This window comes from Jaculus jaculus, chromosome 19 (genome assembly GCF_020740685.1).
Source record: "Jaculus jaculus isolate mJacJac1 chromosome 19, mJacJac1.mat.Y.cur, whole genome shotgun sequence".
Lineage (NCBI taxonomy): Eukaryota > Metazoa > Chordata > Mammalia > Rodentia > Dipodidae > Jaculus > Jaculus jaculus.
Genome location: NC_059120.1, coordinates 57,906,033 through 57,932,408, shown reverse-complemented (window position 1 = coordinate 57,932,408; position 26,376 = coordinate 57,906,033). Strand labels below are relative to the sequence as shown.

At 50.3% G+C, this 26,376-nt stretch overlaps 1 protein-coding gene across 1 annotated transcript; it reads right to left on the bottom strand.

Moving 5' to 3' along the window:
• On the bottom strand, nucleotides 1-26,076 carry Il6r (interleukin 6 receptor). Its single transcript, XM_045138012.1, has 10 exons — nucleotides 26,064-26,076; nucleotides 24,604-24,840; nucleotides 22,834-22,957; nucleotides 20,129-20,310; nucleotides 19,609-19,775; nucleotides 17,718-17,856; nucleotides 9,064-9,107; nucleotides 7,894-7,960; nucleotides 5,104-5,197; nucleotides 1-268 (listed from the first exon to the last, which is right to left on the bottom strand). The coding sequence occupies exons 1-10, from the start codon at nucleotides 26,074-26,076 to the stop codon at nucleotides 49-51; spliced, it is 1,287 nt and encodes a 428-aa protein (XP_044993947.1). The 3' UTR covers nucleotides 1-48.
• Nucleotides 26,077-26,376: the final 300 nt, after the last annotated feature.

Sequence of the window (26,376 nt, the reverse complement as noted above, 5' to 3'; positions counted from 1 at the left end):
TCCGGGGGCCTCACCCACCGGGCGTTGCTGCCAGCTTCCGCCGCCCGGCTACCCCGGGAAGAAGTAGTCTCGATTGGAGATGTCATACGGGCCCCGCGGCTCCCTCCCAGCGTCCGGGAAGCTGCGGCTCCCGGCGGCGTTTCCAGCTGGGGCTGCAGCAAGGAGAGGAACCAGCGCCAGGGTGGGCTTGGGCTGCTCGGAGGCGCAGGGCGAGGATGCGCAGGCTTTCCGTTCCTTCATCGCCTGCGACTTCCAAGTCTTCCTGAGCCTGTAAACACAGAGATAGACCGCAGACATTAACCGCCCCTGGGCCCGAGCCACAGTGAGAAACAACAAACCCACCTGCTGGCCTGGTACGCCCTGCCTCGTCTCGGCAATCGAGAGTGGTAGCTCTGCCTCTCATCATGTCCGCCTCACCATACCCAAGGAACTGTTTCAAAATATCCAGCTTCAGGCTTAGCGGTTAAGGCGCTTGCCTGCAAAGCCAAAAGACCCAGGTTCGATTCCCCAGGACCTACATAACGCAGAGGCGCAAGGTGATGCATGCAAGTGGAGTTCCTTTGCAGTGGCTCGAGGCCCAGGGGCAACCATTCTTTCTCCCCCGCCCACTTCCACTCTCTCAAATAAATAAAATAAATTAAAATATCCAATTTACAGGCTGGAGAGATGGGTTAGCGGTTAAGGCACTAGCCTGAGGATCCAAAGGACCCAGATTCAATTCTCCAAGACCCACGTAAGCCAGATGCTCAAGGTGGCACGTGTTTGGAGGTTGTTTACAGAGGCTGGAGGCCCTGGTGTCCCCATTCTATCTGTCTCTTTTGCTGTCTCTCTCTCTCAAATAAGAAAATAAATTTTTTTTTGTTTTAAAGAAAAGAAAGCTGGGTGTGGTGGTGCATGCCTTTAATCACAGCTCTGGGGAGGCAGAGGTAGGAGAATCGCTGTGAGTTCCAGGCCACCCCAAGACTACATAGTGAATTCCAGGTCAGCCTGAACTAATTTACCAAAAAGAAAAGAGGGCTGAAAGGATGGCTTAGTGGTTGACATGCTTGCCTGCAAAGCCAAAGGACCCAGGTTTGATTTCCCAGGACCCACATAAGCCAGATGCACAAAGTGGTGCATGAGTCTAGAGTCCATCTACAGTGGCTGAGTGCCCTTGCATGCCCGTCCGCTCTCTCAAATAAATAAAACAAAATTTTGAAAAAGAAGAAAAGAAGAACCAAAAGCCAGGTATGATGGTGCACATCTTTAATCCCAGCACTCAGGAGGCAGAGGTAGGAGGATTGCTGTGAGTTCAAGGCCACCCTGAGACTAAGTGAATTCCAAGTCAGTCTGGACTAGAACAAGACACTATCTCGAAAAATAAAAGTAAAAGAAAATATGCAATTTACAAAAAGGGAAAGTGAGTGCCTTGTAGACACCCCAAAAGTCATTCAAGCGTCCCTTACCATGTCCTATTCCAGAAGCTTATTGGGAACCCATCATCAATTTCAAACCCATTTATTTAAAAAAGCAAGATCAGGAGTGGAGGTAAGAGTTTGAGGTTGGCCTGAGACTCCATGGTGAATTCCAGGCCATCCTGAGCTAGCGAGACTCTACCTTGAAAAACAAACAAAAATAAATAAATTAAGGCAAGAGACAGAGAATACTCTTTTTGTTTGTTTGTCTGTTTGTTTTTTGTTTTTTGAGGTAGGGTCTCACTCTAGCCCGTGCTGACCTGGAATTCACTATGTAGCCTCAGGGTGGCCTCGAACTCAGTGATCCTCCTACCTTTGCCTCCCAAGGGCTGGGATTGGAGGCATGCACCACCACACCCAGCTCTATTTCTTTCTTTCTTTCTTTCTTTGTTTTTGTTTTTGTTTTTTGTTTGTTTGTTTGTTTGTTTTTGAGGTGAGGTTCACTCTAGCTCAGGCTGACCTGGAATTCATTATGTAGTCTCAGAGCGGCCTCGAACTTATGGCGATCCTCCTACCTCTGCCTCCTGTGCTGGGAATAAAAGAGTGCGCCACCACGCCCCGCTGGAGAGAATGTTCTTTTTAGAGGGAGAAAGAAAGGAAATGTCCTCTCACCAGTCCAATTAAGGCTGGCAGGAGACAGGTCGTTCCCAGCCTGTGCTTAATAGTAGGGAAATGGCCACAGTCCCCTGATAGCACTCTGGTCCCTTGCCCGCCGGGCTCCCATTCTCCCCAGCACGACTCCACCCACGCACACCCGGCGGGAAGAGCTTGCACGCCGTGAAGTGGGCACGGCTGGGCGTGCATTGACTCATCTGACAGGAAGGCGGGTGTTCAACAGGAAGCAGATAGGCATCTCTCTGATCACAGCGTGCCGTTCACAGGGCCGCATGCGGGCCCAGGGCCAGACTCAGTAGCTGAGGAAAGTCACCTGACAGAGCCAAGAGAGCTGAGATGGCGAGGAAAGGGGTCTGTAAAGGCTCGGTGAGCGCTCCTTCCTGAGGGACCCTGGTGCTCTGTGCGCGGGGACCCGAAAGGCCTCGTGTCCCCTCCCTCTGACTTCCTTCTCCATGACTGACTTGCTGCCCGCTAGCCCAAAAGCCGGAGCAAGGTGACCCCCCCCCCAATTCCATCACGTATCAGTGACTCCAGGAAGGGCTCTGAACTCTGAAGAAGAAAGGAAATCAATGTTTAAAAAAAAAAAAAAAGGATGGAACAATGGCTTAGCGGTTAAGACATTTGCCTGCAAAGCCAAAGGACCCTGGTTCCATTCCCCAGGACCCACATAAGCCAGATGCACAAGGGGGCACATGCATCTGGAGTTGGTTTGCAGTGGCTGGAGGCCCTGGTGCACCCATTCTCTTTCTCCCTCTCTCTCTCTGTCTCTTTCTCTCTCTCCCTTTCAAATAAATAAAAATAAAAAGTTAAAGCTGGGCATGGTGGCGCACACCTTTAATCCCAGCACTCGGGAGGCAGAGGTAGGAGGATTGCCATGAGTTCGAGACCACCCTGAGACTACATAGTGAATTCCAGGTCAGCCTGGGCTAGAGCGAGACCCTGCCTCAAAACAACAACAAAAAACAAAACAAAACAGTATTTGGGCATTTTCCTTGAGCTTCTCATATCAGCAGGCTATTCCTGTCTCTGTTATGATAAATAATTGATAGTTGGCTTTTCAACTTTGCCACTGGCTCTTAGCTGGTTATCCAAATAGAATAAACAATCTTTAGAACTTTCTTAGGGTCATCTAGACACAGACGGGGGCGGGGGGGGGGGGGGAGAGCCCAGAAGGGTCTCTTAAGGGAGTTATGCTGAATGCCTGAGAGGAATTCTCCACACCCACTGACCCAGAGGGAATAAATGCTGAGAATACACCCTAAAGAAATAGCATAACTGGAAAAGCTTTATTTTTTTATTTTTTTTTTAATTCTTATTAGCATTTTCCATGATTTGAAAAGCTTTTTTAAGGTTATTTATTTAGTTATTATTATTTGAGAGAGAGAGAGAGAATGGGCATGCTAGGACCTCTAGCTACAGCAAGTGAACTCCAGACGCATGGGTCACCTTGTGCATCTGGCTTTACATGGGTACTGGGCAATCAATCCTTTGGCTTTGGAGGCAAGCGCCTTAGTCACTAAGCCATTTCTCCAGCCCCCACTGAAAAAGTTTTATGCGTAAAAATGTTCAGCACAGGGCTTTCTCTCTCTCTCTCTCTCTCTGTGTGTGTGTGTGTTTGGTTTTTCGAGGTAGGGTCTCACTCTAGCTCAGGCTGACCTGGAATTCACTCTGCATTCTCAGGGTGGCCTCGAACTCACGGCAATCCTCCTACCTCTGCCTCCCGAGTGCTGGGATTAAAGGCGTGCGCCACCACGCCCGGCTAGGGCTTTCTTTATTTTTTTTCAAGTTTTGCTCATGTTTGTGCGTGCGTGTGTGCTGTGGTGTTTGTGGTGTGGTATGGCGTGTGTGGCATATGCACATGCACGAGCCCTTGATGCACACTTGTCTTCAGGAAAAGGAAAGAAGGGGGCTGAGGAGATGGCTCAGTGGTAGGCAAAGTGCTTGCCACACAGGTGTGAGGACCTGAGCTCAGAGCCCCAGCTCCCACACAGGAGTCGGCCTGCGGTGAATCACACCTGGAACCCAAGCACGGGGGTGGAGGTGGAGAGCAGAGGGTCTTTGGAGATGGCTAGCTTGCTGGTATAGAGGAATTGGTGAGTTCCAGGTTCAGTGAGAGATCCTCCCTTAAAAAATAATGTGTAGTAAAATAATAATAATAATAATAACGTGTAGTATGACCCAGCTATAGCACTCCTAGGCATATATCCAAAGGACTCATCTCATTTACTTAGAAGTACGTACTCAACCATGTTTATTGCTGCTCAATTTATAATAGCTGGGAAATGGAACCAGCCTAGATGTCCCTCAACTGATGAGTGATGATGAGTGATGAATGATGATGTGGCACATTTATACAATGGAGTTCTACTCAGCGGTAAAGAAAAATGAAGTTATGAAATTTGCAGAAAAATGGATGGACCTGGAAGGATTGTACTAAGTGAGGTAACCCAGGCCCAGAAAGCCAAGCGCCACATGTTCTCTCTCCTATGTGGATCCTAGCTACAGATGATTGGGCTTCTGCGTGAGAAGGAAAATACTTAGTAGCAGAGGCCAGTAAGTTAAAAAGGAGACATAAAGGGAAGAGAAAGGAAGGGAGGTGGGTACTTAATAGGTTGATATTGTATATATGTAAGTACAATGATTGAGGTGGGGAGGTAATATGATGGAGAATGGAATTTCAAAGGGGAAAGTGTCAGGGGGGAGGGAGGGAATTACCATGGGATATTTTTTTTTATAATCATGGAAAATGTTAATAAAAATTTTTAAATTAAAAAAAATAATAATAACGTGTAGGGGCTGGAGAGATGGCTTGGCGGTTAAGGCATTTGCCTGTGAAGCCTAAGAGCCCAGGTTCGATTCTCCAGGCCCCACATAAGCCAGATGCACAAGGTGGTACATGCTTCTAGAGTTCATCTGCAGTGGCTGGAGGCCCTGGAGCGCCCACGCTCACTCTTTCTCTGTCTCTCTCCCTCTCTGTGTGTCTCTAATAAAAACACATGAGTTCAGTACAGAGCCACCCCAGGGCCCATCTTACCTCAGGACAATGGCAATGCAGAGGAGCAGTCCAAAAGCCAGGCTTCCTCCAGCCACCAGGAATGTGGATAGTGACACTGAGGACAGATCTTGCACTGGGGGGGGAAAGGAAAGGAAAGGGAATGAGGGACAGAGGGGCAGGAACATGGAAGAAAAGAAAGCCAGTTGATTAGCTGGCATGTCAAAAGCTTCCCAGAAGGCTGGGCTAGAGAGATGGCTTAGCAGTTAAGGCTGCAGAGCCAAAGCACCCAGGTTCAATTCTCCAGTACCCATGCAGAGCCAGATGCGCAAAGTGACGCATGCATCTGGAATTTGCCTGCAGTGGCAGGAGGCCATGGCATGCCCATTCCCTATGTCTGTCTCTGTTTGCAAGTGAACAAATAAAAATTGGGGGCTGGAGAGATGTCTTACCAATTAAGGCACCTGCCTGCAATGCCTAAGGACCCATATTTGACTCTCCAGATCCCACTTAAGCCAGACACACAAGGTGACACAAGCGCGCAAGGCCTCACATGCACACTAGAGGGCGCACGTGTCTGGAGTTCAACTGCAGTGGCTGGAGGCCTTGGCATATCACTTCTCTTTCTCTCTCTCTACCTCTCTGTCTCTCTAAAAAATAAAATAAATAAAAATTTTAGGGGGGTGGAAGCCTCCCAGAAGGTGACAGCCTGGAAGAGGAAGCCACTCTGTAAAGTAACCAGATGGAACAGCCACCGGCCCCCACCCCGGGCACTAGGAGACAGGAGGCAGGAGTTCACTACTTAGCTCAGGACACAGCCAGCCAGCGATGTCCACTCACTCTGAATGACTTTCCTGGTGGTCTTTAGCCCCCGCAAGGCAGAGAAGACTGGGGCTTCAGAGCACCATGGTAGCTTTCAGTCAAGTATTAGAGAGCTGTTTTCTCCACTGGGGTACTATCTCTTGCCCCAAGCTTCAGCCACACGAGCTTTACTCTGTTCTCTAACATGTCATGGTCCCTTGTCGCCAGGGTTTTCCATACGTCCCTCTCCTCTCCCAGAAGGCTCTTCCCACGTTTGCTGTCTCCTTGCTGCCCAGTCCCCGGTTGGCCTTTGGGTCTCAAATGAGACTGAGTCAGAGCTGGTGGGATGCCCCCCAACAACTACTCCAGCTGGAAGGCAGGAACCAGTAATATCCTCCTCACTGCTGAAGTAGGCTCTTCAAGAGACTTCACTGGAAAGAATGTAAGAGCTAAAGGAAGGGCAGGACTCCTTACAACATGCTCCTCCAGACACAAAATGGCCTGGCTATCCATGACCTCACAGTGCCTGACACTACCTACACAAGACCATCATAAGAGGAGGAAAAGATCATGACATCAAAATAAAAGAGAGACTGATTGAGATGGGGAGGGATATGATGGAGAGTGGAATTTCAAAGGGGAAAGTGTATGTGGGTGGGGGGGATCACCGTGGGATATTGTTTACAATTATGGAAGTTGTCAATAATAAAACTTTAAAAAAAGATGGCCGGGAGAGGTGGCTTAGCAGTCAATGTGTTTGCCTGCAAAGCCAAAGGACTCCAGTTTGATTCCCTAGGACCCATGTAAGCCAGATGCACAACACGGCGCATGCGTCTGGAGTTCGTTTGCAGTAGCTGGAGCCCATTCTCCCTTTGTGTCTCTCTCTGTCAAATAAATAAATAAATAATACTTTTTTTTTTTTTTAAGTAAAGAGACCTCACTGACTGAGTGAGTGAGTGAGTGAGTGAATAAGTGAATCAGTGAGTGACTGAGTGAATGAATGAGCAGGCCAGCTTGCCTCCCCACGGTAAGGCCCTTCCTACAACTTCCACGGCTTGCTCCCGCTGGGAAGACAGAAGTCACAGCTGTGGGGCCCCAAGCTCCGGGGTCCTGGATCCCTAGTAATTCCCACAACCCAACAGATGCTGCCTGCCTGTCACCGGGAGCAGGTGCTGGGGCTGGGGGGGGGGGGGCTGACGAGGGGCCGCTGGCCTCAGGACAGGTCTCTGCGCCCGTCCCACATCGTAACACAAACAGCAAGACGCCTGCACGCTGGCTGTCACATCTTTATTCTTGCTCCTTCTTTCACTCAACAGACATTTCCTGAGTGCCCCCCTGGTTTTGTTTTGTTTTTTAACTCTCAGAGAAAAAGGCATTCCTTCTGGCTCTTATAGTCCAGTTAGGTGGGCAAGTATGCCAACATGCTGTTTTTAGAGAAAAGCCAAGCGCAGCAGAGCGGGAGGAGATGCAGTGTCTGGGCTTCTGAGAAGGGAGGTTTTTACGTTTTTTTTGTTTGTTTCCTTTTTCTTTTCTTTTCTTTCTTTCTTTCTTTCTTTTTCTTTTTTTTTCAAAGTATGATCTCACTCTGATCCAGGCTGACCTAGAATTCACTATGTATGTAGTCTCAGGGTAACCTTGAACTCACTTCCATCTCCCTACCTCTGCCTCCCAAGTGCTGGGATTAAAGGCATGCTCCACCATGCTGGGCCCAAATAGGTTCTATGCAGACTAGAGGAATACAAAATAATTAATAATAATAATAATACCCAGAGCAGGGGCTGGAGAGATGGCTTAGTGGTTAAGCGCTTGCCTCTGAAGCCAAAGGATCCCGGGTCAAGGCTCGATTCCCCAGGTCCCACGTTAGCCAGATGCACAAGGGGGCGCACGCGCCTGGAGTTCGTTTGCAGTGGCTGGAGGCCCTGGCATGCCCATTCTCTTTCTCTCTCTCTCTCTCTCTATCTGCCTCTTTCTCTCTCTGTCTGTTGCTCTCTCAACTAAATTAAAGGAAAAAAACAAACAAACAGAGCTTACCCGGGAGGCTTGTTGCTTTTGCAGAATTCCTGTAGCGAGCCTCGTCATAATAGTCTTCGTAAAGGTCCTGGGAGACATGACTCACCATTAGCCTGTTTGTCATGAACACCCACTTTCCCACTTCCACATGGCCTCCCGTCAAAGCCCTCCTCACCCACCCAAGGCTCTCTTGTGTATTTGCACCTCTCACTTTCCCAAGTTGGGGAGTTCTGGGCATCAAAGGTACAGAGGGGCCTTCTAGGCACTTATCCCTGCTGGCAGGGAGATGAGGGGGCACGCCTCCTGGGCAACCTCCATCCACCAGTGTCTTGGGCAGATTTCTATTTTTTCTTTCTCTCTCTCTCTCTCTTCTTTTTCTCCCTCCCTCCCTCCCTCCCTCCCTCCCTCCCTCCCTCCCTCCCTCCCTCTCTCTCTCTCTTTCTTTCTTTCTTTCTTTCTTTTTGAGGTAGGATCTCCCTCTAGCCCAGGCTGACCTGGAATTCACTATGTAGTTTCAGGCCAGCCCCAAACTCACCAAGATCTTCTCACCTCTGCCTCCCGAGTGCTGGGGTTAAAGGCGTGTACCACGCCTACCTGGCTTCTGGGCCAAGTTCTGAGCCCAGGTGAGTTTAAGCTCTGCTCTCCTTGCTGATAAGCACATCACAGGATGTGATCCCCACACAGCTCAGGGTATAGCAGGTGCCCAGTCCTCAGCCAGAGCCACTGCTCCTAGGAACCGCACTGGGAGCTGTCTGGCCTGAGAGCAAGGGACCCGCCTGCTTCTGACCCTGGAAGTGCCTGGCGGCCCTGCGTGGGGGGTGCGCAGGCGCAGGCACCCGGCTCCTCCCGGGGCTGCAGGCTTCATCTCAGCATTAAGAGCATTAAGGAGGAGTGGGAAATTGGATTAGTCAACTAACGTGTTAAGCAGCTTCAGAGGTAATCCCCTTGCAAGCCGATCAGGTCCCTCGGGAGAGGGACCAAGATGAACAGAAACGGGTCTCAGGCTAGGCCATCAGCCCCAGTAGGGGTTGCCCCACACTTTACAACTCAGGAGCTCATCCATCCCGCTGGCAGGCGCTGGGCATTGGGGGTGGCGCAGGGAACCGACCCACAGCCACGTCTTTAGCACCCAGTCGGGAGCCAGTGTCACCACATGGCCCGGCCTGGCCCTTTCCCAGAATGCGCGCTCACCCAGATGGACGTCTTGGGGGTCACAGCCGGGGTGCTTCTGTTGTCTGTGGGTCAAAGAGTTACATTAGATTACATGGGCCCCAGAAATAGAATAAAAACCACCAAAATGAACTGGGTATGGTGGCGCATGCTCATAATCCCAACATGCAGGAGGCTGAGGCAGGATTGGTCCAAATTCAAGGCCAGTGAGACCTTGTCTCAAAAAAAAAAAAAAAAAAAAATCAATACATACTGAAAACCTATGACAGGAGCAGTCGTGAACCCTAGGGGTGTAACACCTGCTGGTGTCTGGCTAAATGTATATATTATACTCACAAACTGCCTGGTAAGCACTTCTCTTAATGTTATTCCTATATATTAACACTACTCTCACTTTTGGTTAGAGAATCTTCTCTTTTCAGATGGCAGTGACCTTGGGATGACTTGGAAGGCATCATGGTGCTGAGAAGTGACAGAGGAGTGCTCAGGACTGAAATATCTCTATCACACGTTTTAAAACTCAAAATCCAAGCCGGGCGTGGTGGCGCACGCCTTTAATCCCAGCACTCGGGAGGCAGAGGTAGGAGGATCTCCGAGAGTTCGAGGCCACCCTGAGACTACATAGTGAATTCCAGGTCAGCCTGAGCCAGAGTGAGACCCTACCTCGAAAAACCAAAAAAAAAAAAAAAAAAAAAAGACTCAAAATCCAGTGAGGAAGAGGTGGTGGAAAGAATGTAAGAGCCAAAAGAAGGGTAGGACTCCTTACAACGCAGTCTTCCAGACACAAAATGGCCTGGATATCCATGACCTCACAGTGCCTGACACTACCTACACAAGACCATCATAATAGGAGGAAAAGATCATGACATCAAAATAAAAGAGGGACTGATTGAGAGGGGGAGGGGTATGATGGAGAATGGAGTTGTGAAGGGGAAAGAAAGTGCAGGGGAGAGAATTACCACAGCTTATTGTTGATAATTATGGAAGTTGTCAAGAAAAATAAATTAATTTTAAAAAAAGAAAAAAAAACAACACAATGTACAACATTGTTAGCATTATTATTATTATTTTAGCTTTCTCATTTTAGGGTCTTGCTGTACCCTAGGCTGACCTAGAACTCACTCTGTAGTCCTAGGCTGGCCTCGATGTACCACCACACCTGGCCCACAATATTAATACATTATTGTTGGTTTTGGTTCTTCAGGGTAGGGTCTCGCTGTAGCCCAGGCTGACCTGGAATTCACTATAGTTCCAGGGTGGCCTCCAGGTTAGATATTTTGTTATTCCCAGTATCCTTCAGGAGGCAGAGGTGGGAGGATCGCCATGAGTTCGAGGCTACCCTGAGACTACGTAGTGACTTTCAGGTCAGCCTGGACTGAAGTGAGACCCTACCTCGAAAAACTGGAGAAAAAAGATAATAAATAAAAATACACTTCAGGGCTGTGGAGACATGCTGAGGGGACAGTGCTTGTGGTGCCTACGTGAGAGTCCCCAAGTTCAGATCCCAGGAGCCCACGGAGAGCCCAAAGCTGTGCTGAGTGGCTACAGTCCCAGCCCAGCTGCTGTGAGAAGACGTTAGGACAGCAGAGTTTCCTGAAAGCTCCGGGGCCAGCTGGCCTAGCAAACGCAGTGGTGACCCCGCCTCAAACAAGGTAGAAGGTGACCACCACCACCTAAAGTTGTCCTCTGACCTCCACATGCATGCTGTGGCTCATGCTCACCTGACACACCCACTTGAATGCACCACACACATGCATCACACACACACACGTACAAAAACTAAGATTTTTTTTTTAAAAAGCCGGGCGTGGTGGCACACAGCTTGAATTCAGCATTTGGGAGGCAGAGGTAGGAGGACCGCTGTAAGTTCAAGGCCAGCCTGAGACTACATAGTGAATTCCAGGTCGGCCTGGGCTAGCATGAGACCCTACCTTGAAAAACTAGTAGTTAGGGCTGGAGAGATGGCTTAGCAGTTAAGCACTTGCCTGTGAAGCCTAAAGACTCCAGTTGGAGGCTTGATTAAGTCCAGGTCAGTATGGGGCAGAATGAGACTCTGATTAAAAAAAAAAAAAAAAAGAGCTGGGGGGATGGCTTAGTGGTTAACGCATTTGCCTGCAAAGTCAAAAGACCCAGGTTCAATCCCTCAGGACCCACGTTAGCCAGATGCACAAGGTGGTGCGTGCATCTGGAATTCACTTACAGCAGCTGGATGTCCTGGCCTGCCCATTCTCTCTCTCTCTAACTGCCTCTTTCTCTCTCTGTCATTTGCAAATAAATAAATAAAAATAAACAAAAATAAATAAATAGATAAACAAAAACAAAAACAAAGGGAGAACACATCACTAGCTGTAGGTTAAAGTTAACATTTTCCTTGCCTTCACCTTTCTGTCATAAAAATATAACAGATCTGGGCAGAGGAAATGACTGTTTAAAAGCACTTGCTGGCAAAGCCTCTTGGCCATGTTCAGTTCCCCAACCACCCACACACAGGCAGACAAGCATTTGAGGTGACAAGAGCCTCTAGCACACACATGCGAATAAATAAATATGTTCACAACCAGAACTATATCAATAGCCCTCATCTGCCAAATGGGGGAGGATATCCCGCTGTAAGAGGGAGTGGTGACAGCTTCTCTCTCCCAAGGCCATGCCCCCATGGGAACTGCATTTTCCTCAGAAATCCTTGAAGAAGAGGTGGCCCAGAATGAAAGGCGAAACTCCAGCGTTCAGCCAGGCCCTACGTGTGAGCCCAGGGACGGGGCTCTGAACCATGACAGGCAATGGGTGGAATGCTCTGGATTTCAACATATTCTCATCAGTTCATCGCTTTTCCAAGAAGTTCAAAATACCACTGAAATGGTGTACGAAAGATAGGATGCTTATCCCAGCACTGCACTTGGGAGGCAGAGGTCAGGAGGATCACGACCCTGAGTTCGAGGCCACCAGGAGACTCCATAGTGAAGTCCAGGTCAGCCTGGGCTAGGGTGAGACCCTACCTCGAAAAACAAAAACAAAACAAAACAATAATAAATAAGTAAAAAGGGTAAATAAGGGAGGGACAGCCGGGTGAAGAACAGGGGGGTTACCATGTTTCTGCTTGGGGAGAAGCTCCAGTGGGCTCTGCTGTCCCCAGGAGAGAGCGAGCAACTTTCCAGAAGCTCTGGAGTTCAGAAGCCCACCCAGTGACCCTCACTTTATAGGCAGGACACAGGCCCAGAGACAGAAAGCAACTTGTTCAATGTCACGGAGCAAGCTAACCCAGAACTGAACCCTAACATCACTGGAGGGGCCCAGTTTCTCATTGCTCTGTAGTCTTCCCAGCCTAGCTCACCGGAGACCGTTAGACCCAGGGCAGGGGGCGATCATGGAGAAGGGGTGGGTACAGGGGAGTGAAAGCTAAAACCAGGAGATGTGGGAAGCACTGAGTGGAAAACATGGGCGGTCATTTAACCCAGAGGGTTTCCAGACCCAGCCAAGGGCAGAATTATCTGGAACCTTTCAGACCCTGTATTGCATCTACAGCCCAGAGCCCTGGCAATGAGACCCAGCCATAGAGGAATGTGAAATATATTGCCACTCTATGTGGCCCAAGCTGGTCTGGACTTCTGACCTCAAACTCACAATCCTTATGAGGGCTGGGATTTGTAGATTTATAGATGCTTCACCACACCAAGTTCCACAGAGTTTTGAACAAATTTTTTAAAATAATTTTTATTGTTTTATTTTTCTTTTATTATTATTTTTGTTTTGTTTTGTTTTGTTTTTCTAAGTAGGGTCTCACTCTGGCCCAGACTGAGGCTGACCTGGAATTCACTATGTAGTCTCAGGGTGGCCTTGAACTCACAGCGATCCTCCCACCTCTGCCTCCCCGGGTGCTGGGATTAAAGGCCTGCGCCACCACACCTAAGGCAGGGTTTCACTTTGTAGCCCAGGCTGGCCTGGAACTCACTACACAGCCCAGGCTGGCTTCATACTCATTGCAATTCTCCTGCTTCGGCCTTCCCAAGCGCTGGGATTATAGATGTGAGATACCACACTCAGCTGGGACCCTCGCTCTAAAGATGAAGAAACTGAGGCAAAGGGAGAGAAAATAACTTGCCAGGAGTTTAGCAGGAAATAACAAAGCTGCAAGCTACATCACGTCTGGAGGGCTGGGGAGATGGCTCAGCACTTGAAGGTACTTGCATACAAACTTCCCCAGCGTAAAGCCAGATACTCAAAGTGGCACGTGCATGTGGAGTTTGTCTACAGAAGCAGGAGGTCCTGGTATGCCATGCTTTCTCTCTCTCTCTCTCATCTCTCTCTGCCTCTCACTCTCTCACACACAGATAAGTAAAAATATTTAAAAAAAAAAAAAAACAGATCAAGGGGCTGAGGAGATGGCTCAGCAGTTAAAGGCACTTGCTTGCAAAGCCGGCTGGCCCAAGTTCTATTCCCCAGTGCCCACGTAAAGCCAGAAGCACATGCGTCTGACGTTCATTTGCAGTGGCTAGAGGCCTTGGCATGCCCATTCTCACGCTCTCTCTCTCTCTCTGCGTCTAATAAATAAATAAATAATAAAATTTTAAAAATAAAAAGCATTAAAAAAAAGGGACCCAGTAGGAGGGCTGACTGTCAGTTCTGCTGAGAGGTGGCACAGACCAAAGAAGGTGGCATCCTGGTCCTCATCTCCTGTCTCCCAGTGGGGTAGAGGGTCTTCCCTGGGCGATGCGGGCAGGCAGGAAGAGTCAGTGCTCCGTGTGGTGGCTCGTGTGGCATCTTGCTGGAGCAGGGAGGAGCCAGGAGGCCACCTGGGCTGAGGGAGGACCCCAACCCCAAGTACAGCTGCCAGGCTTGGGAGGAGCCACAGGTGGAAACTAGCAATGGCCGGCTGGCACTTACTGCCTACTTTGCCAAGACACCAAGCAGGTATTGGGTTTGGGTTATTTTATTTATATTTATTTATTTATTTTTGGTTTTTAGAGGTAGGGTCTCACTCCAGTCCAGGCTGACCTGGAATTCGCTATGTAGTCTCTAGGTAGTCAGGAACTCACGCAGTGATCCCCCTACCTCTGCCTCCCCAGTGCTGGCTGGGGCTTGGGTCTTCTGTGAAGCAGGGGTCAGTACTCAGGACCTTCCCCACTGGGGCTTGGGTCTTCTGTGGAGCGGGGGTCAGTACTCAGCACCTTCCCCAGGGCCACACTAGCAAGGGGCGGGGCCAGCTGTCTAACTTCAAACCAGCTCTCTGTAGCCGGTGGCAGGTGATGCTGTGGGAACGGCTGGCGGAGGCCCCTGGGGGGAGGGCAGGTTTGAGAAAAAGCGCAGAAGCAGCAAGAAGGGAGGAAAGTGTGGGAAGCTACCTGGAGGGGTGAGCGGCTAGATCTCTCCAGAAACCCGAGAGCGCTCTCACCCGCAGGAAGTCCCCTTGGGGTGTCCTGTAGAGGAGTGAAACGGGCTCCTGGGACCGGTTAGCCACATGTAGCTGCAGGGTCCTAGACGAGGAGACCCTGCCTTGACTGTGACCTTGACCCTGTGCTGAAGCCCTGGTCGGGGAGGAGATCTGGACCCTCCCGCAGCCGTCAGACTGCTACCTTTTCCACGTTAAATATATTTTTCAGAGCCAGGCATGGTGGCGCATGCCTTTAGTCCCAACACTCGAAAGGCAGAGGTAGGAGGATTGCCGTGAGTTCAAGGCCACCCTGAGACTACAGCCTGAGCCAGAGTGAGACCCTACCTCAATCCTCCCCCCCCCCTTAGCAGTTAAGGCATTTGCTTACAAAGCCAAAAGAGCTAGGTTCTGTTCCCCAGGACCCACATTAGCCAGATGCACAAGAGCACATGCGTCTGGACTTTGTTCGCAGCGGCTGGAGGCCCTGGCATGCCTATTCTCTCTCTCCCCCTGTTCCTCTGTCAAATAAATAAAAATAAAATAAATATATTTTTAAAACATTTTAATCTTTTTAACTTTTACTTTTATTTATGTGTGTGTGAGGGAGAATGAATGCGCACGCCAGGGCCTCCAGCCGCTGCAACTGAACTCCAAACGCATGAGCTACCTTGTGCACCTGGCTTGGGTGCGTCCTGGGGAATCGGGCTTTGCAGGCAAGCGCCTTAACCACTAAGCTATCCTTTCAGGCCGCCCCCCCCCAAAAAAAAAAACCCAGAATCTTTGTGAACTCTGTAGTGAATGTAAAAATGGTAGAGCCACTGTGGAAAACAGTGTGGCGATTCCTCAAAATGCTAAAAATAGAATTCCCATGTGAATGCAGCAAGCAGTCCTAATTTTGGGTGTAAACACCAAAGAATGGCACAGGGCGGCGGGGGGGGGGGGTGCTCAGTGGACTGCGCGCTGCGGGGTGCAGCCTCCAGCACACCACAGGCTGGGGCGGCCCGGTGGTCACCCCGGAAAAGCACAGCCACACGCGACGTGGCGTGCGCTGAGGCTCTCGAGGGTCCCCAGAACCCACTTGCTCGAAGTATTTGGAAAAGTCCCGCTCAGAAACAGGAAGTGGGATGGAGGTTGGGGAACCCGAGGAGGGAGAAGGGGAAGCGACTGTTGAAAGGCTCTGGGGATTCGCTTCCGCAAGATGAAAGGAAAGTTCTGGAGACAGATGGAGGGCACACGCAGCAGTGACGACGCGCTTAGCGCTGCAGGATGGCTGCAAGAGGGTGAAGATAGCTGCGTGCGGGCGTGGTGGGCGGCGCCCGCCTCTAATCCCAGCACTCGGGAGGCAGAGGTAGGCGCATCGCCGTGAGTTCGAGGCCACCCTGAGACGAGGCAGTGAATTCCAGGTCAGCCTGGGCTACAGCGAGACCCTACCTCAAAATTACAATTTAAAAAAAGAAAGAAAGAAACTATTTTCAAGTGCCTGAGGAGATGGCTTGCTTCAAGCCTGGTTTAATTCCCGAGTACCCATGTAAAGCCAGACGCACAAAGTGGTGCATACATCTATAGTTGCTTTGCAGCATCAAAAGGACCTGGCACATGCATATTCTCTCTCTCTCTGCTTGTGAATAAATAAATAAATTTTTTTTTGTTTAAAGCTAGGCCATGGGTAGTGACGCACACCTTTAATCCCAGCATTCAGGAGGCAGAGGATCACTGTGAGTTCAATCAAGGCCACCCTGAGATTACATAGTGAACTCCAGGTCAGCCTGAGCTAGAGTGAAACCCTACCTCAAAAAAAACGGAAGAGGGGAAAAAAAAGAAGTTATTTTCTGGGCTAGACTGGGCTTCCGTGTCACTCAGTGGCAGAGCACTTGCCTAGTGTGTCAAGGCTCTGTGTCCCATACTTAGCACTAAAATGGAAAGAAGAAAAACAAACCGCTGAAGGAATTTCCTAACAAAACAGAATTTCATAAAGTCACTCATGACTATCGACAGGAAGTGGCTAGGGGTTCCCTGAGGGCGTAGCTCGGTTGGTAGCAACCCTGTCTAATTCACACCAAACCCTGGGTTCGAGCCCAAGCACCACATAAACTGGATATAGTAGCACATGCCTATAATTCCAGCACCTGGGAAGGCAGAGACAGGAAGATCAGAAGTTCAAGGTCAGCCTAGGCTAATAGCAAGTCCATGTAAAGTTTGAAGCTAGTCTGAGACATATGAGGCCCTATTTCTAAATAAATAACTAAATGGTTGTGACAGAGGGCAAAACAGATGCTGGCCCGCACGGGAACCTTTCCTCTACAGTGTTATAACATAGACTCTCGCATAGTAGGACCCTCTCGTAGTAGGACTCTCTCACAGTAGGACCCTCAAAATAACTTGAGGATGATTAGTTTAGCTGGGTATGGTAGCACACACCTTTAACCCCAGCCCTGGAGAGCCAGAGGTAAGAGGATTGTAGTGAGTTCAAGGCCATCCTGAGACTACATAGTGAATTCCAGGTCAGCTGAGCTAGAGTGAGACCCTACCTCAAAAAAAAAGGGGGGGGGACTGCCTATGAAGCCTAAGGACCCAAATTCAATTCACCAGGTCCTACATAAGCCAGATGCACAAGGTGGTGCATGCATCTAGAGTTCATTTGCAGTGGTTAGAGGCCCTGGAGTGCCCATTCTCTCTTTCTCTCTTTTTCCCCTCTTTGTCTCAAATAAAAATAAAGCTGGATGTGGTGCCACACGCCTTTAATCCCAGCGCTCAGGAAGCAGAGGTAGGAGGATCGCCGTGAGTTCGAGGCCACCCTGAGAATACAGAGTGAATTCCAGGTCAGCCTGGGCCAGAGTGAGACCCTACCTCAAAAAAAAAAAAAAAAGGACAAAAGAAAGGAAAGAAGGGAGGGAGAAAGGAGAGGAAAGGAGGCAGGGAGGGAAAGAGGGAGGAAAGAAGGGAAAAAGGAAGGGAGGGAAGAAAGGGGAAGGAAATGGTTGCTGTTTTAAGCTATAGGTTTTTGTTTGTTCATTTGGTTTGGTTTTTCTTTTCTTTCTTTCTTTCTTTTTTTTTTTTTTTTTTTTTTTTGGTTTTTCGAGGTAGGGTCTCACTCTAGCCCAGGCTCACCTGGAATTCACTCTGTAGTCTCAGGGTGGCCTCGAACCCACGGCGATCCTCCTACCTCTGCCTCCCGAGTGCTGAGACTAAAGGCCTGCGCCACCACGCCCAGCATTAAGCTATAGTTTTGGCATTGTTTGTCCCATAGTGCTAAACTATCCTAACGAAGCTGAACTTTCCCACCCTCTGTCCGCATGTGCCCAGGTACCTGTCCAGGGAGTTCTCATGATTTCCGGGCTCCAGTCGCTCCACTTGCCTATCCCAAACTCCTCCTGGGCCCGGATCTGCAGCACGTGCCTCACGCCTTGCAAGGCGTCAGAGATGATGCAGTGGTGTCGCTTCTGGATCTGAGGACGGGAGACAGTGATTCTCAGCGGGCGCTGGCGGGGCAGTGCCACAGGGAGAAGGTGGCCTTGACCACCCTGCCCTCCAGAGGGCTTCACACCACCTCGGAGGCTGAGAGCCAGATGGCACTGCCTTCAGCCATACAGGCTGGCTGCCAGTCACTGCTTCCCACCCTATGGGCTACAGACCCCGCAAGCCACAGGACCCCAGTAATCCCCCCCTTGCGTCCCTGTTGTGCATGCAGGCGTGTCATGAGGAGACTGGGCTGGCATTATTAGTCTCGTTTTATAAAAACATAGCCAAGGTCTAGATAGATGGCTTAGTGGTTAAGGCATTTGCCTACAAAGCCAAAGGATCCCGGTTCACTTCTCTAGGACCCACATAAGCCAGAAGCACAAAGGGACACATGTGTCTGGAGTTCATTTCAGTGGGTGGAAGCCCTGGCATGCCCTCCCTCCCCCCCCAACTCTCTCCCTCTTTCTTTCAAATAAATAAAATAACAAACATAGCCAAGAGCTGGAGACATGGCTCAGTAGTTAAAACGCTTGGCTGCAAAACCAAAAGGACCCAGGTTCAATTCCCCAGTGCTCATATAAAGCTAGATGCACAAGGTGGCTCATGTGTCTAGAGTATGTAATGGCTAGAGGCCCTGGTGTGCCCATTCTCTCTCTTTCTCTCTCTATCTCTCCCCCTCCCTCTCTCATAAATAAATAAATAAAATATTTGAAAACACACACACACACACACACACACACACACACACACACACGGAGCCAAGGTTCATCGGGTTAAATAACTCACCCAAACAATGTGGGGAAGAATGTAGAAAACTGGGCCTAAAACCCATTTCTTCCTTTCCAATGTCCTTCTGCTACCCCCAAGCGTCCATGAGCATTTTCTTTTTAATCTTTAGAAATAGCTTTCTGGGCTGAGGAAATGGCTTAGCAGTTAAGGCATTTGCCTATGAAGCCTAAGAACCCCAGTTCGATTCCCCAGGACCCATGTAAGCAGGTGTACAAGGGGCGCACGCGTCTGGAGTTTGTTTGCAGTGGCTGGAGGCCCTGGTGTGCCCATTCTCTCTTTCTCTCTATCTGCCTCTCTTCCTATCTCTCAAATAAATAAATAAAAATAAAATATTTTTTTTTAAAAAAAGTAGCTTTCAGCCAAATATGGTAGCTCATTCCTATAACCCTAGCCCTTAGGAATTTAAGAGCTGAGGGAATGGGCTGGAGAAATGGCTTAGCGGTTAAGCGCTTGCCTGTGAAGCCTAAGGACCCCGGTTCGAGGCTCGGTTCCCCAGGTCCCACGTTAGCCAGATGCACAAGGGGGCGCACGCGTCTGGAGTTCGTTTGCAGAGGCTGGAAGCCCTGGTGTGCCCATTCTCTCTCTATGTGCCTCTTTCTCTCTCTGTCTGTCTCTCTCAAATAAATAAAAATTAAAAAAAGAACACAAGGTGAGTCAGGTGTGTGGTGGCGCATGCCTTTAATTCCAGCACTCGGGAGGCAGAGGTAGGAGGATCACTGTGAGTTTAAGGCCAACCTGAGACTCCATCATGAATTCCAGGTCAGCCTGGGCTAGAGAGAGACCCTACCTTGAAAAAAAATAAAATACAAGGGGAAGGCAACTGAGGAGTTACCTGATGTGTTGACCACTGGCTTACACACTCACACACACGTGAACCACCTACATACGCGCATGCGCACCACATACACGCCCCCCTCCCCCCGGAAAGCAAGTAGGAGGGATGAATTTACTATCCACACTGTGAACTTCTTGGACCACGCAGCCCGGTATCGAACTTGAAACTTCAGCCGGTAGAAATTTGTGTTCCAGCTGTCGGGATCTTCCCAGGTGACGTTGAGCCAGCGCGGGTGTCCAGGTACGGCAGTGACCATGATGTTGATCGGTGGGTCAGGCTTCACTGTGGGAGAGGAAACGGGGCTTTTAACACAACAGCGGGCACACGGAAGGAGATGCCAGGGGAGACTCTGCCACCCTTGCCCACGCTCGTACCACTCCTCATGAACCTGCTGCTTATCAGTGCCCGGCACAGGACATGGGTCCTGAGACACACTAGACAAGGGCCTGACCACTGAGCTCCATCCCTGAGCTCACCCCCCCAATGCCTCCTGACAAGACCCCCCTCCCCAGTCCATTACGGTCAGACCACTGCCCACAAGCGTCCGGCTCCCCAGGCCCCTCACCGCCCCTGTCCCGCTCCGCCCAGGAGGTGGGTAAATCAAAAGCGAAGGTGGGGAAGGGACAGGTGCTCACAGATTCCATGGCTGTCGAAGGCCACCTTGTTGCTGGTCTTGCTCCCAGCGCTCGTGGCGATGCACAGAGACAGGGCCAAGTAATGCTTCTGTCCTTCCCGGATCGGCCAGAGGCAGGAGAACTTGCGGGACTCCCAAGAGTATGGGCAGGGTTTCTGAAAGTCCTGCGCCGGGACAGTTTTGCTATGGAACAAAACACTAGGTGAGGAACACTCTAGCTGATTCCTTCCTTCCTTCCTTCCTTCCTTCCTTCCTTCCTTCCTTCCTTCCTTCCTTCCTTCCTTCCTTCCTTCCTTTTGCCTTTTTGAGGTAGGGTATTACTCTGGCTCCAGCTGACCTGGAATTCACTATGTTAGTCTCAGGCTGGCCTTGAACTCACGGCGATCCTCCTACTTCTGCCTCCTACATGCTGGGATTAAAAGCGTGCACCACCACGCCCTGTGAATACAGAGATTTCTGCCAGCAGCTCTCTAGAGACAGACGCAGGCAGAAGCCAAACTGTGCTGAAGTCGCTGCCCGACTTAATCAGAGTGCCAGGCCCTGTTCTGGAATACCAGGGGCCAAGTGCCTGGCAGTGCGGTCACACAGCCCCAGGATCAACCTGACCCTCACGTCCGGTGCTCCGGTGCCTGCGACGTGGAGCCGTTAGCACAGGAAGCGAGGCTCAGGGAAGGTGAACCCGGGCAGGCGGATGGTCGGGTGGCGGACTAAGCGGAGGCTCACACCCTGCGCAAGCCAGCGCTGCGGTCCATCAGCCCCCGCAGAACGGCACGGCTGAAAACTCACTGATCCCTTGTTTCTAGAATTTTCCACGTAATATTTTTGGGCCATGGTTGACCAAGGATAACTCAAGCCATGGAAAGGGCAACCGCCAGTCAGTGGGGATGACTGTGTCGTGACAGCTGAAACTCAATTATAAGTATCGAGACTAAGGAAAAACAGGCAAGAATGCTGAGATGCGTTTGCTGTCACCATCCTCCAAGGTCGCCTCTGAGTCCCTAGCTGAGTCCTCCCCGGGCCTCTGTTACTTTGCCACCTTCTAGAAACGGACCGGGAAGCCCAGGCGAGCAGGATTCTGACCCCATGGCTACCTGCTCCAACTCCCCGCCCAGGACCACTTCCTGCCGGCTGCTGCCCTCACAGGATCGAGTCACTTACAACAGCCCTGCCCCGCCCGGGCATCTTCTTCAGAGTGCCACCTGGCTCTCTGGGCCGTAATTGAAACCAGGTAGCCCCATCCTGAACGGAGTTCTCAGCTTACTGGCTAGATGACCCTAGGAAAATCCATCAATCTCTCTGAGCACTGGTTTCTCTCAAGAGAGAAGACACCAAAAGCTAAATCGAGTGCACCATGTCCACATAGGCCTCAGTTCACTTTCTCCAAAGGGAAAAATTACCTTGTTTTTATGTATTTAAAAAAAAAAATTTTTTTTTTTTTTTTTTTTTGAAACAGAGAGAGAGAATGGACGTGACCGGGCCTTCAGCCACTACAAACAGGTTCCGGACACATGCGCCGCCTTGTGCACGTGTGCAACCTTGCGTGCTTACGTCACTGTGCGCCCGGTTTACATGGAACCTGGAGCGTCCAGCCTGAGTCCTTAGGCTTCGCAGGCAAGCACCTTAACCACTAAGCCGTCTCTCCAGCCCTTATTTATTTCTAAATATTGTATTTATTTTTTCCAAGCAGAGGGAGGGTTAGAAGAGAGGCAAGACAGAGAGAATGGGCACACCAGGTCCTCCAGCTGCTGCAAACAGACTCCAGATGCGTGTATCACTTTGTGCATCTGGTATCACGTGGGTCCTGGGGAACTGACCTCATGTCCTTGGCCTTTGCTAAACGTCTTGACGGTTGAGCCATCTCTCCAGCCCTTGTCTTTATTTTTAATTTTATGTATTTCTTATTTTTATTTATTTATTTATTTATTGAGGTAGGGTCTCACTCTGGCCCAGGCTGATCTAGAATTCACTATGTAGTCTCAAAGCTGGCCTTGAACTCACAGCAATCCACCTACCTCTGCCTCGCAAATTCTGGGATTATAGATGTGCCACCACGCCTGGCCTATTTTTTTTGGTTTTTGTTTTTTTAGTTTTTTTGGCAAACAGGGAGACATAGAGAGAAGAGAGGCAAAGAGAATTAGCATGTCAGGGCCTTCAGCCACTTCAAATGAATTCTAGATGCATGTGCCACCTTCTACATGGGGCTTCATGTGGGTACTAGGGAATCGAACCTGGGTTGTTAAGCTTTTCAGGCAAGGGCTCCAACCTCCAAGCCATCTCTCCAGCCCCCTTTTTTTTTTCCTGTTGTTGTTTGGCTGTTTTTTGAGGGGGGGGGGTTTCAAGGCAGGGTCTCACTCTAGACCAAGCTGACCTGGAATCTCAGGGTGGCCTCGAACTCACGATGATCTTCCTACCTCTGCCTCTCTAGTGCTGGGATGGAAGGCTTACGCCACCCCCACCAGCCACCCCCCGCCCCCCCTCTGTTTGCTTTATTTTTTTTTTTAAATCAAAATCAGGTCAGAGGCTCACATGTGCCAGACAACAGCCCCAGGAATTACCTCCTACTGAGACAATTTTGTGCCCTTGATAGGTCAGTTTAAATGAGTTGCTTGGAGAGTCCTCCAAGGGAGTCCTCCCTCCCTCCCACAGCTCTAGGGCCCCAAGGAGGATGGATTAGACGGGAGCATGCAGCCCAGCCAGGTTCCTTACAGCAGCCTCACGAACAGCGTGGCCTTGGTTGTTGGGGAGGGAGGATTTAGAGGTCTCCACTCACAGGTGGCATTTCTGAAGGCACTCTTCAGGAAGCAGGAGAGACGGGGTTCCTCAGGAGGCTCTGAAAAGTGGACACAGTAGGCTGAGGAGGCGTAAGGGTTTGTGGGAGCACACCTGCCCTGCACCTCACTTCTTCCTGCTTAGTCCAAAATCAGACATGACGCGAAGACCTAATGGAGACTGTGGTAGTTTGAATAGACTTTACTCAATCTCTTCCCTTGACCTCACTTTGGCCTTTCCACCCTTATTAATCTGTTCTTCTACTTACATATATACAATACCATCCTATTAAGTTCCCCTCCCTCCCTTTCTATTCCCTTTATATCTCCCTTCTAGCTTACTGGCCTCTGCTACTGAGTTGTTTTTTTTTTAAATATTTATTTATTTATTTATTTATTTATTTGAGAGAGACAGACACAGAGAGAAAGACAGATAGAGGGAGAGATAGAGAATGGGCGCGCCAGGGCTTCCAGCCTCTGCAAACGAACTCCAGACGCGTGCACCCCCTTGTGCATCTGGCTAACATGGGACCTGGGGAACCGAGCCTCGAACCGGGGTCCGTAGGCTTCACAGGCAAGCGCTTAACCGCTAAGCCATCTCTCCAGCCCTGCTACTGAGTTTTTATTGACAACTTCCATAATAATTTTTTGTTGCTGTTTATTTTTTGAGGGAGGGTCTTACCCTAGCCCAGGCTGACCTGGAATTCACTATGTAGACTCAGGATGATCTCGAACTCTCGGCAATCCTCCTACCTGTGCAGTAGGAGTTTTAGTGTAGCTTCCTGGGTTGCTAGCTAGCCGGCTGGAGGAGGGGTCGCTGGGGGAGGGCTGAGCTCTGCCTGCAGTGTGCTTGCTTAAGGTGCCGGTGGTGGCTTTTCTCTCTGCTTGGATCTATGAAAAGGGGACTTCCCCTGGATCTGCAAGCTTCGAATAAATTCCCTTCTTCTCATAACTGCCTCTGGTCTGGAGGTTCGTCCTAGCAATTGAAGCTGTCTACTACCAAGACTGGGAAATGAAGACACAAGTCCCCAGGCCATGCTGACAGGCAGACCCTAGGCAAGGGGAAGGAGGTGGCACCATTAGACTTCTGCCTAAAGGCCTGAAAAGAGGAGTCAGTGATAGGGGCTTGGGCAGGTCCCACTGCACTTTAGTTTCCTCACCTAGAGAATTAACTCATGGAAGCCAGGCATGGTGACTCACGCCTTTGATCCCAGCATGCAGGAGGCACAGGTAGGAGGATTGCCGAGAGTTCGAGGCTGTTGGCCCCATGTTCTTAACCGATTCTGCCACTGGGCCTTACAGCGTCGACCACCAGCCAGATGTCCCCACCTAGCAGGAATTCCCTCTGTGTCTCACCGGCAGGCATCCGTGGGCCTTTTCCCAGATTTCTTTGTTTTGTTTTTGTGTTTTTCCTTTTTCAAAGTAGGGTCTCGCTGTAGCCCAGGCTGACCTGGAATTCACTATGTTGTCTCAGGGTGGCGTCGAACTCACAGAGATCCTCCTACCTCTGCCTCCCCGAGTGCTGGGATTAAAGGCCTGAGCCACCACGGCCAGCTTTCTCCCCAGATTTCTTGGGCCAAAGTCATCACAGGAACTTAAAGGCCCCAGCACGGACTTCTGGACTGCAAGGTGAAGTGTTTCCATGGGACACCGGCTCCCACCCCGTCCCCGGGGAGCTAACCCCAAAGGCTCGGAGGAGAGAGCTCACCATCCACGAGGAAGCCCACGGTCCCAGCCAGGCGGCCATCCACGTAGCAGGAATAGTTGCCAGAGTCACTGAACTGCACCGAGCGCAGAGGCAGCGTCCTTCCGACGCCCGACCATCGTCTACGGTGCGAGCCAGAGAGCACCCAGTGAACGGTGGCATTGTCCGCTGGCTCCCTCCCAGGGCAGGTAAGGTTCACGCTGGCCCCAGGCGGGCTCCGCAGCACGTCACTTGACACCCCTGGGGAAGAGACCACACTCAGTGAGTCACAGCAAGCGGAAACCAGGACTCAGCTTCTGATTTGGAGGTGATGCAGAGGTCTCGGCACTAACACCTCCAGAGTCCAGGCCACGTGACATCTGTTTGGGTAAGACAGTGCCTTCCAGCAACCTCCCTGGACCACCCAGCTGCCTCCTTAAGCCATAATCAAGCCATGCCACTGCTCTGGTTAGAAACCCCTTTCAAGGACTGGAGAGATGGCTTAGTTAAGGCACTTGTCTGTGACGCCTAAGGACCCGGGTTTCATTCTCCAGGTCCCACGTAAGCCAGATGCATATGGTGGTGCATGCGTCTGGAGTCTGTTTGCAGTAGCTAGAAGCCCTGGCATGCCCATTCTCTCTGTCTCTCTCTCTCCTTCTCTCTGTCTCTAATAAATAAATCTTTGTCCCAGCACTTGGGAGGCAGAGGTAGGAGGACCTCCATGAGTTCAAGGCCACCGTGAGACTACATAGGGAATTCCAGGTCAGTCTGGGCTAGAGTGAGACCCTACCTTGAAAATAAATAAATAAATATTTTTAAAAAGTCATCTCAAGGGGCGGGAGAGATGCCTAACAACCTGGGTTTGACTCCCCAGTACCCACCTAAAGCCAGATGCAAGAACTGGCACATCGGGCTGGAGAGATGGCTTAGCAGTTAAGCGCTGGCCTGTGAAGCCTAAGGACCCCGGTTCGAGGCTCGGTTCCCCAGGTCCCACGTTAGCCAGATGCACAAGGGGGCGCACGCGTCTGGAGTTCGTTTGCAGTGGCTGGAAGCCCTGGCGCGCCCATTCTCTCTCTCTCCCTCTATCTGTCTTTCTCTCTGAGTCTGTCGCTCTCAAATAAATAAATAAATAAAAATTAAAAAAAAAAAGAACTGGCACATGCATCTGGAGTTTGTTGGCAGCTCTCTCACTCCATGTAAATAAATAAAATAAAAAATAAACGTTAGCCGGGCATGGTGGCATGCAACTTTAATCTCAGCACTCGGTAGACAGAGGTAGGAGGATCGCCATGAGTTCAAGGCCATCCTGAGACTACAGAGTGAATTCCAGGTCAGCCTGGACCAGAGTGAGACCCTACCTCAAAAAAAAGAAAAAAAATAAAAGAAATCCCTATCAAGGCCTGACACTGGGCACAGGGTGATCAAGCTGCTCTGCATGGCTCAGAGCACATCCCACGCGCTTCTGGAAACTGCTGGAGCCTCACCTCTCAACACCATTTTTGGAGGTCCAGAGCCCCTCCCTGGGGCTCTGTTGGGCACTTACATTGGCCTTCTCTGCACCATATCATTACACCAGCCCCACAACAGCAAAACCATGCACATCACCCATTTCAAGTCTCAGTTTCAATATTCTCTTCCCAGAGGTACCCCCTGCCCTCCAGCAGGATGGGACCCTACTCAGTGCCATCTTTCCCACCATGTGACCCATCACTCGCTGCCAACAAGTCCAAGGTTATCTTCCCATCAAGACTCCAAGTACATGAGCATGGGCACCCTGCCTCATCCCAGTGTCTAGAA

Bases quoted from the DNA above. Each gene is read 5' to 3' on its own strand.
- Il6r (XM_045138012.1), bottom strand. The intron at 17,857-19,608 runs GTAAATTCATCC...TCCCGTCCTCAG, and splicing joins AGAAGTTCACAGTGTGGATA to ATCCAGAAGCGACACCACTG. The intron at 269-5,103 runs GTAAGATGGGCC...CTGTGTTTACAG, and splicing joins TGCATTGCCATTGTCCTGAG to GCTCAGGAAGACTTGGAAGT.